This window comes from Zonotrichia leucophrys, chromosome 18 (assembly GCF_028769735.1).
Source record: "Zonotrichia leucophrys gambelii isolate GWCS_2022_RI chromosome 18, RI_Zleu_2.0, whole genome shotgun sequence".
In the NCBI taxonomy this organism is placed as follows: domain Eukaryota; kingdom Metazoa; phylum Chordata; class Aves; order Passeriformes; family Passerellidae; genus Zonotrichia; species Zonotrichia leucophrys.
Window position 1 is genome coordinate 1,995,573 of NC_088187.1, and position 10,550 is coordinate 2,006,122.

The 10,550-nt window shown below is 48.9% G+C and overlaps 1 protein-coding gene across 1 annotated transcript in view; it reads right to left on the minus strand.

Moving 5' to 3' along the window:
• Nucleotides 1-9,741, minus strand: part of ACSF2 (acyl-CoA synthetase family member 2) — a 37,723-nt gene extending 27,982 nt beyond the window's left edge. Inside the window, exons 1-4 of the mRNA XM_064728418.1 lie at nt 9,544-9,741; nt 3,787-3,982; nt 1,967-2,095; nt 956-1,009 (exon numbers count right to left, since the gene is read on the minus strand). Of these exons, the coding sequence (XP_064584488.1) occupies nt 956-1,009; nt 1,967-2,095; nt 3,787-3,982; nt 9,544-9,629 (465 nt within the window). The 5' untranslated portion in view covers nt 9,630-9,741. The remainder of the gene's footprint in view (nt 1-955; nt 1,010-1,966; nt 2,096-3,786; nt 3,983-9,543) is intronic.
• Nucleotides 9,742-10,550: the final 809 nt, after the last annotated feature.

Below are 10,550 nucleotides of genomic sequence, written 5' to 3' on the forward strand. Positions count from 1 at the left end.
CTGGAGGAGATGGTGCTCCACTGCAGCAGTGCATGAGAACCAGCAGGACTGCTGAGAGGATTAAAGACAGGATGCAACAAGAATTCAAACTGCAGCCCAACAACTCATTACACAGTTACTGATACAAAAGAATTTTGCTAAAAATTATCCACTTTCTAGGTAAAAATAACTTGGGTGGTGCTGGGAACATTCAGAAGTGGCTCTCTCTCTTCTAATATCAGCCTTTCATTTATAGCTGAACAAATCACAATGAAAAAATTAGCTGCTTAATTTTTAGCCATCAAATATTTAATAACCTGAATTCCTCATTATTTGAGCAAGGGAGCCTGAACAGTTTAAATTGATCAGGGCTCTGCACGTCACAAACTCAAACCCAGGCAGGTATTCAAGGGTAGGTGAAGCAGCAGGATCAGACAGCAGAGAGATTTTAAACAGTGGCAATACCTAAGACTTAAACCAGCTTAAATCCAAGGCCAGCCAGCCTCAGGCAAACCTGGGAAGGAGCAATCAAGCTACCTTGATTGGTAGGACCAGTAGACTGGTCCTTTCTGAGGTTAAAATGAGGTCCTTTCTGAGGTTCTGCTTTCACGGTTGAGATCCCAGCTGGTGATTTTTGCCCTGAGCAGGAGGGGCAAAGAGGAGGTATCAAGTTCTACATTTTCTCCTCCATTCCCTGGTAAATGATTGCTGACAGTGGGGGCTGGGTTGGGGCAGTACTGGCAGTACCTGGCTGTTAGCAGAGAGAGAGGGATGAGAAGGACACAGCAGGTTCCATCAGACAGGGTGGCAGCCACAGCTGGAAATGTGGCCACAGAATTGCAGCTCCATCCCCTGTGCACATCCAACACCAGCCCTGCTCTCCAGCCAGCTCCTCCCATACACCCAAATCTTGAGCAGCTCATCTGCACCATGTCCCCACCACCCCCCTTCCACACACAGCTCATGCCATACGAACCTTCCTGAGCACAAACTCCAGCTCAGAGGCCTGGTAGGCTGGATTCACAGATACCTGAAGAGCCAGAAAGAAGAATTTGATCACCTTCTTGCCTTGAACACGCTCCCCCCAGCACAGATTCCAACAGAAAAGTTCCTCCAGGGTTAAGCCACACTCAGAGCCTCTCCTCCAACACAGAACTAACAGCTCACCACCACAGGGATTCCACATTCACAGAAAATATATCTGAATTCTGTGTTTGTGTGAAAGAAAACAATTGCAAAAGACATTTATGTGAAGCCACAGTCAAAACAGAGCTTCAGGAACAGAAACCAGACCTCCTGTCTCACAGGGGTTGATCCAGTTGATCTAGCTGATCCAATCCACTAAACTAGACCAAAATTCTTGTGCAAGTCGGGTTTCTTGATGGACAACTGTGATAACACCTTTTACCCAGCTCTCCACAAAGTGGCCACTGGAGTTAAGTTCACCCACAGGTTCCTACTGAGCCACACTCTTCCACCCTATTCCTGCAGACACTGGAATGAACCAGGGTGGAGGGAATGGAGCAGAAGGCAGGGTACAGACCTCAGCACAGTACACTGCCTAAATAAGGTGTATTTTGGTCATGCTATCAAATGATAATTGGCTTTAGGGCTATGCAGCCTGGATGAGATTTTTAAGTGAGCCTTTGTTCCATGGAGCAATACATTTCAAAGGGATCTAACCAGCTGGTAACTGGTTAGGGCAGCAACATCCCACATAAAAATGGTCCTGTAGAGAAAAGCACATCTCCTATTAACAGCTGTTGTCAGCACTTTTTTTCTCCTCCTCCTTCTGCAGCCTGCTTCCCTACAGAGTGGAGGATGAAGATGCAAAGAGCTGCACAGGTCTTCCTTAAATAATTGATTCAGCTATAGATGACATGCCAGAGAAGAGCATGGAAAAACAAACAAACTTTAATCTCCAGTATTTCCTATTGCTTCTTTGTCTATTTCCTTTCCCAATAGACTGCTAAAGCAAATTCCTTACCAGGATGATTCCTGCCTGGGCAGTTGCAAACTGCATAAGAACCCACTCATATTTATTGGGTCCCCACATTCCCAGCCGGTCTCCCTTCCTCAGGCCAAGGGCCAGAAGTCCAGCTGCTGCTTGGTCCACCTGAAAAATACAAGAGCCCAGGGATCACACACAGTGGGGGATATTGGTCTCCAGGCACTGCTTTCTGGAGAAAAAGCATCATCTTTGTAACTGAACTGCACCAGACTGTGTCTCCCCAGAACAGTCCATCAGCCCCTGCCTGCAGCAGCTTCTGAGCCTGGAGCACAGAGCAGCCCCTGCTGAGCAGGTTGACTGAAAGCATAAAAATAACAATACAACAAAGCAGGAAGGAAGTTAAGCTGTTGCAGGCAATTATGTTGTTGCAAGTTACTTCTTGCCCACAAACTATTTATTGCCAAGTTTCTCATCAATTCCACTTAGGACCAAGCTTTACCCATATGCTGGGCCCATCCACACTGTTGGATCTACCTCCCTTCTGGGTACCACTTCCAAAATTATTTGGGTGAAGAAAATTCTATCAAGTGATTTTTGGCCCGTTCTGGGTTCCTGTCTTCCCAAGTCCTGTGAGGAGTGACTGGGGAAGTTGGAGGGGCTCAGCCTGGAGAAAAGGAGGCTCAGAGGGGACCTTCTTCCTCTCCACAATCCTGACAAGAGTGCAGCCAGGTGCAGTCAGGGTCTGCTCCCGGGTAACAAGGTTCAGGATGAGAGGAAGTGGCCACAAACTGCACCAGGCTAGGGTCAGGCTACAAACAGGAGGAATTTCTTCGCGGAAAAGGTTAAATATGAAATATTGGAAAGGACTTCCCAGTGAGGTGTTGGAGTCCCTGTCTCTGGAGGCCTTAAAGAAATGCCTGGATGTTACACTCAGTACTCTGACCTATTTGACAGCGTTGTGATCAGCCAAAGTCTCAGTCTCTGAAACCTTTTCCAACATTAATGATTCTGTGATTCTGTGATTCGTTAACTCAAGTTCAGCCACTATATTAACAACTACTTTATTCTGCAGTGTGGTAGGCATGTTTCAGGTTCACAAATGTATGTATAAATACATTGAGGCATTCAGGAAAGGTTTTATAGTTTTGTTAAGTTTTCTAAACTTATAAAATCTGCCTTGCAGGAGATATGAATTTAAGGAACAATTTGATTTAGTTCTGAATTACAGCCTACTTCTTAAAATTAGGGTGAATGCAGCTAATCTTTTTTATGTGAATGGATGTGACCAAAACCATAGTAAGCCCAAAAACCTACCAAACAATTCTTTCCTATCAAAGATCATATCATACATTTATTAGAAACTTTCCAGGTAGTTAGTCCCTCCATTCCAAAAACATAGAACCATATATTCATATATGCCCACACCCACACACATCTGTGCATATGATATGGAGCCCTAGTCCTTTACTTTGCTCCATTGCCTTCATGCTTGGATAAAAATCTTCCCCATACTCAGGACCTCAGATAGCCAGAGTGACTAATCCAAAAGGTGGAGTCTACTCCAATTGAGAAAAGCACCATGACTCAGCCCATAATCCTTCAAATGAGTGTGATAATTTTTAAGTATGAAATCTCATTATGGGATGTCAGCATTTTGCATATCCCACCTCTCTGCTTTCATCCCAAGGCTCGGAGAAGGATGAAGGCAGCACACGCCCATCTCTGCACCAGCATGAAGGGCCACACACACCTCCTCTCAGTCCTGAGCTGAGCAATGAAACTGAGAAACGTTTCCCATTCCTCCATCACACTTACTGCTGTCACCCAATCACCCGAGGGATGAAGAAGGCACTCACCTCCTCTTTGAACTGAGCAAACGTTTTCCGAACGCCATCCCGGCAGAAGACCAAAGCCTCGCGGTCAGGAAAGCGCTCCGCAGTCTGCTCCAGGCACTGGCCCACGGTCCTGTCCAGAAGGGGAATGTCTGTGGGTCCCTGGATGTAGCTGGTGGTCACCTTGGGAGACACAGAGGGCGTCTTTGTGTGCAGGGCACTGGGAAAAAAAAAGAAGAGGCTGTTTAATATAACCTGTCACTACAGTTCTCTCCATCTGGAGGGATTATCAGCCTGCCAATGGCATTGGGAATACCTGCTGCACATTCCTGCACCAGTGGGAACCACAGGCAGCTGCTTCAGTGGGTCTAGATCAGGAAGACTTCCAAAAGGACTTGGAAAGCTTATGCAGTGGCTTGGGGCACATGGACAATCTTGGTACCCCCAGGGCACACACATGTGTGTCTACACCAGCAGGCAGAACAGGCAGAGCCTCCATCCCTCCATGGGACACCAGCCCTGCAGAGCTGGCACAGCCTGGCCCTACCATCATTCACCTGCACTGCAAACTACACAGATACATCAGCATGCCTGGACAGAACATGGGCTCTGCAGTTCACGGAGAGATGGCAACTGGGCTTGGTCTTTCTGCAACATTAAAAAGTATAAATAGCTGTGAAGTAACACAACCAAACCAGTTTGTAGATAAATTCTCCCAACTGGCTGAAAAGAGCAAACAAATGAGAAAGAGAGAATTAAAAAGGAAAGAGGTCATTCTCCAAAACAATCAGCAGAGAAGAGTTTAATCCTGCAGAATGAAAACTGTTTAGAAGAGTTCAGAGAAGCTAAGCTGTAACTGAGGTGTCCACAAAGGAATGTTCTGTGTTTACAACAGCAATCATCTGTACATGTTCCATCTCTGACAGCTGGAATGCAAAGAGTTTGTGGAACTGAAACAGCAGCAATAAAAAGAGGAGCTACCAGTGAAATGAGGGGGAAGAAGTGCAAAGGCAATACCACAGAAGGGAGGAGATGGCCCCACTGCAACTTTGAGACAGGTGGGAAGGAGGAGAGCAAGGATGGGTTTGAGAAGTACAAACCAGGCAGGGTAGAAGCACTGAGACATTGTGCTGGAGGCCAAGGGGAGGTCAATGAGTCAAGAGAAGCAACAATAGGGAAAATAATTTTAAAATCATTAAGGCTTTCCCTGAGGAAATCTGATCATGGGTGGAAATGCAGCAATCTCCCCTTGAACCACAGCTCCTGAGCACTGCAGTTCCTACCTTGGTTTCTCTCTCCTACAAACCTCTCTCTACTCCAGCAGCCACCTCCCAATGTGCTGTCTCCTCCCCAGGCAGCCCTCCATGCTCTCTGTCCCTCCTCATCTCCTCTCTGCCTTTCTCCATGACTTCAGCCCCTCCATTCCAACATTAGGAGACAACCAGGAGGGACAGGGCCAAGGTACATTCGTAGGGTGCATAGCACAGAGGCTGTGTATAATGCAGTGTATAATGGGGAAATCCCTGCCTTAAAGAGGAAAAATAGCTCAGCCTAAATGCCCATTTACTATGGGATCAATATTCTGCAAAGACTTGGTGCTACTGCAACAAATGATTTGTTTTCCTGCCCACAAGAAACAAGCCTGAGCCTGCAGTTACCTCCCATGTGGAGTGAAAGGCGGTGTTCAGATAACAAAAGCTAGATTTTACCCTCGGGGGAGTACAGCTCCAAGAGACACTGAGTGCCCTGACCCTTTTTCCCCACTGCTTTTCGGCAGAGGGAGGATTGTGCAAACTCCCACGGGCTCTGTTCAGTTATCCCTTCTCACCGAGCTCTTGGGCAACTCACATCAAGGCTGTAAGACTGCCTGAGGCAGAGGGAGGACAAGTGCCAAACTGAACTTCCTTTTATTGCTTAAAACTCCTGGGCAAAGCATGTGTATAAGCGAGGAGATGAAAGGCAGCTCAGAAGAAAGGCCTTTATAAACATCAGTTCTATAAATCAAAAAGTAGAAAAAAATTCTCCCTACAGCAAGGGCAGGATGAATGCTCCTAGGAGAGCAGTAAAAGCCAGAACAGCCACCCACAGCCACTTGCTGGTTGAAATGGAGCCTGAAGAAGTCCCTGAGCCCTGTTCATAGCTCAGAGGGCGGATGAGGAACCCTCAGGGGTTAAATAAACCCTCAGGGGTTAACCCTCAGCTCGTTAAATGCTTAATGGGGCCAGTCACACTCTCATCTCCCTCAAGCCAAGCCATGTCCGGGGTCAGCAGAGCCTGGCCCCAAATTCCCCGCCCAGGAAGGGCTGCAGAGGGCAGGGAGCAGCTGCTGACCTGGTTGTGCAAGAGCTCTTCCCCCCAGCATCATCTCAGGGGGCACTGGGAGCCAAGCAGGCTCAGCACTGGGAAAAATAAACAACAAAAGACCATCACAAAAAGAGACTGGAGAGAGGAAGAAATACTACAAAATACAGATTGAGAAAATTCAATCAGAACCCAAAGTGATCAGCTGAAACAGTCTCCTGCTCTCTGCAGTCAGCCTTCAAAGAGGTACTTGCCCAGCCCTGCACTGCCAGTGAAAAGGGGAATATCTTACACTGTCATGTCTTGGCAATGCATTACACTGATCAGGCTCTCTGGGCTTACTGGCTCAATATTTTCCAGACCTGAAGACCCAAAAGGTTTCATTGACTTTTCAGAACCAGACTTTTACAGTAAATGCAAGAAGGCACAAAGCTCCAGGTTTCATGGTTTTTCTTCCTCCCCATCCCCAAACATGAGGATGAAAGTGCATGAAAGAGTAGCAAAAGATATCATTACAAAGCCACATGCTGAGAACTACTGAGAAAATACTGCAGTGTTTCACACTGTGAACACAGCCTGCTCTCAGAGGTCCCAAGTATTCACATTTTCAAATTAAAGCATCAGCAAATGATGAGGCTGAAATTAGAGGCTAAGAAGGCTAAGATATCTCATGCTCATAAGCCAGAGTCACTGACTCCTCTCAAAGCACTAACTCCCATAATTTCTTCAAAATCATTAAGAAAAATTCTCAGCTGCCATTGAGTCTGAGCTCCCCAAATTGTGGTCTGACATTCACATGTGCTTCAGCATTTCTGTATCACTTTGACAGCGGCAGAAGTGAAAGGTGTGGGATAAAGCACAGCAGACTTTTGGAAGCACTGGGGGTCAGGAGTGGACTGAAGGAGGCAGACACAATCCAGCAGCTGGAAATCACACAGGGCTGGTCTCCCTCCTACCCACAGCCAGCAGCAAGTGTATGCATCTGCTCTGAGAGAATGCATCAAGAGACCTCTAGAAAGAAAGGGTCCAAAGGATTTAGAAATAACCTCTGTGTTCATCTTTGTTACAGAAAACAAGGAACTCACCCTTCACCTCTTCCTACAAAGCATCTGGTGCTGCTGGAGATAAAACAAGACCCATATGATATTACACCAGCTCTCATTTCCCTGACACAGCCAAAGGAGAGCAGATAAAACTCTGCTTGCTCTTGGGCATCAGCACTGTAAACCATGGCTTTTGGAGAGCACACGCCTTTTGTCAGCAGCACATTTCAGCAGCAAGACAGCCTGCAAATGAGCCAGCCCCATCCACAGGCTGTTCGTACAAAACTCCAGAACCCTCAAATTCAGCAACACAGCTCAACAGAGAGACATCAGAGATCTGGGAAGAATGCATCCTCCTCCTCCTCTTCCCTGCAAAAAGTGGGAGAGCAGCCAAATCCCAGCAATCCCAGAGCTCTTCTGCCTAATGGCAGGGAGCAGAAATTATAAGACTGAGGCAAACACTCTGGGCTAACCCTAGGAGCTGTTTGTATTTTTCTCTGAACAGCCCAAATCAACAGTCTGGAGTTGTTGACATAAGATAACTGGCTCTGTTTTCACCTTTAACTCTTTACCAGTCTCTACAGAAATTATCAAAAGGGATGAGAGAGAAAACAAGGGAGTGTAAGCTCCTGTCCCCTTTGTAACGTGAAGGAACTGACCAGCCCTGTGGTGCCATCACATCTGCACCTGTGGGAATTGTCCCAAATACAGAGTTCATACTTGGAGAGGTTCACAGATTCTGCCCGTTCCTTGGCTTATGGACATCTACCAAGAGCATCTCTACCCAAAATAAGAGCTTTTGGGTCTTTTCTGTAATATGACTGCAATTAAAGGGTGCTGAAAATTAACTCTGCTCTGTCCTCACTTCCACTTTAATCTATTGACTAAAGAATTCATCAGATACTTACTACCTTTTAAAAACATTATTATTATTATTTTCATTTAAGGAGACACGAGGGTTTTCAGACTCCCCCTGCAGCAATTTTCTGGTTTTGTTTTCCACTGTACCTCTCTGCCCTCTGCACTCTCCCTACCAAAAGGATAAACAAGCCTAGGAGCTGAATTCAATAAACTTTTTTATAACATTAACTAGAGTTTACTCTCTAAATACATGCTCTCTCTTTCCAAGGGTTTTGTGTCCTTGTCCCTCAGTTTCAATTCTGGGCTGGAATGAGCTGCAGTGAATGCTGTCATTCTTCCCATCTCATCCTATCTCCTAAAAACAAATTCTTTGAAGACAATCTTCACACACCTATGATGAAATGGCTCCTAATGTCAAACCAGCTGAAAAAACCCACCTAAACCCTGTCTGTGAAAAACAAGGAATGGCCCACCTGGTTCTTGGAATTGCTCACTGGAAGTCATTCATCCTGGTGATTATTACTCTGAATATCAGCTAATCCTTCAGAGCTTTCCCAAAGCCAGATACTTCCCATTTCTGGTTTTTTTTTTTTTTTTTCCACATGAACTTGCTCCAAAAGGCAGCACTAAGAAAAGCCAGGCAAAGAACTGGCCTGACTTCCCAAGCCCCAGAGTTTCTTGGTGTCCCAGACCTGATGGGTCACCCATCTCCCTGGGGGCTGCAGGACACTGACTGCAAGTCAGAGCCCTGGAGGAGGATGGGGAAGCCATTTGATACATTCCACATTGCTGCAATCTAGATGGAGCTGCTGCACAAAGTTCAGCCTTGCAATGCCTCCACTTCCCTTCGCTCACTGTTCAGGACTCGTGCCTGCCCCGGCCCACTCCCAAGCTGGGGCAAAGCAGGTCCAGGGGATACAGCCTCCCTTCTGCCACTTTGGAGGGCTTTTAGGGGAGGCAAGGGTTACACACTGAGAAGAATATGCCCTCCCTGCATGCAGCCACTGGCCTAGCTGGACACCCACAGCGCTCTGCATATAGTCCCTGGCCCCCACCACACGTGGTCTCCATCCTCTGCAGCCTCTGTGCCCTACAGCTCCCCAACCCCAGAGCCCTCTGCCCCCTATAGCTCCCATATCTTCTCATCCACAGCCCCCCGGTCCCCTATAGCCCCTACTCCTTCTCATCCACAGCCCCCTTTCCGCTTTAATTCCTATCCCTTTTAGCCCCAGTCCCCTACAGCTACTCACCCCCTACAGCCCCACAGCCCTGTACCCCCACAGCCCCACAGCCCTGTACCCCTTACAGCCCCACAGCCCTGTACCCCCACAGCCCTGTACCCCCAACACACTGACCCTTAACCCACCCTACACCACAGCCTGTACCCTACGCCCTGTACCCCACACCAGCCACCCACGCCTGTACCCCACAGCCCTGTACCCCACAGCCCTGTACCCCCACAGCCCTGTACCCCCACAGCCCTGTACCCCCACAGCCCTGTACCCCCACAGCCCGCAGCCCTGTACCCCTTACAGCCCCACAGCCCTGTACCCCCACAGCCCCAGCCCACCCGTACCTGCCCCGCGGGGCTCCCCGCCGCTCGCCCGCCCGGCGCAGGAGCTGCACTGCCCGGGGCAGCGCTGCCAGACGGGCCGTGGCCATTCCTTCAGCGGCGGCAGCACCCGAGCTCCCGGCAGGCCCCGGCCCGGCCCGTTCTGTCCCGTCCCGTCCCGTTCCGCCGCTCGGTGCTGGGGGCGCGGCGCTCCACGGCCCGCCCCGGCTCCGGACCCGGCCCCGCTCCGCCCCGTCCCGCCCGCGGCCCCGGGACCCTTGGCCGGCCGGGAGGAGGCACCGCTGGGAAGGGAAGCGGAGAAGGCGCCCGCCCTGCCCGGCCCGCGAGAGGGACTGGAGGCTCAGGCGGAACCCCCACAGTCCCGCTGGGCACCTGCCCCGTCCTCTGCCGGTCCCCACAATTTCTTCCCTATACATTTTCACTCCATTATCTCTTCTTCCCAGCCTGTTCCATCAGCCTGACCCAACCAGTGTTACACCCCGAATAAGGCCCTCCACTCAAATGAGTAGAGATGGACTTTGGTGCAAGATAATCACCATCATTTGCCTCCACCTGTCTCCACTCGTATCACTTGGTGCTGTAGCCCTCCCGTGAGTCACCATCTGGCCTCCAGCCCTATCTCCTCAGTAAGTTATCAGTTGGCATCACACTACCATCTTTAGGCACTCCCTATGGAGAAGAGACCAGCTAGGGACTGCAGAGCTGCTCCAGGGCTGGCAGGCTGAGACCCCCTCACCTGAGTGCAGAGGTGTGGGCAGGCACCAGGTGAGGAGTGTGGTGCTGCTGAGCTCTCCAGCAGCACTGATGCTGAGGAGGTGACAGTGTATCTGTATCACATCAAGCACAATGGTGCAGATGAACAAGAGCATAAATATCCACCTCAGAATGGTGAATCTCAGACATCAAACAAAAAATGTGCTTGCAACAGAGTGAAATATCAACTGCCACCAGATCTCTAGTGTCTGACACTTTTAGAAATGAAAGATTTACCCCAGTGTGCATCTAGTTCA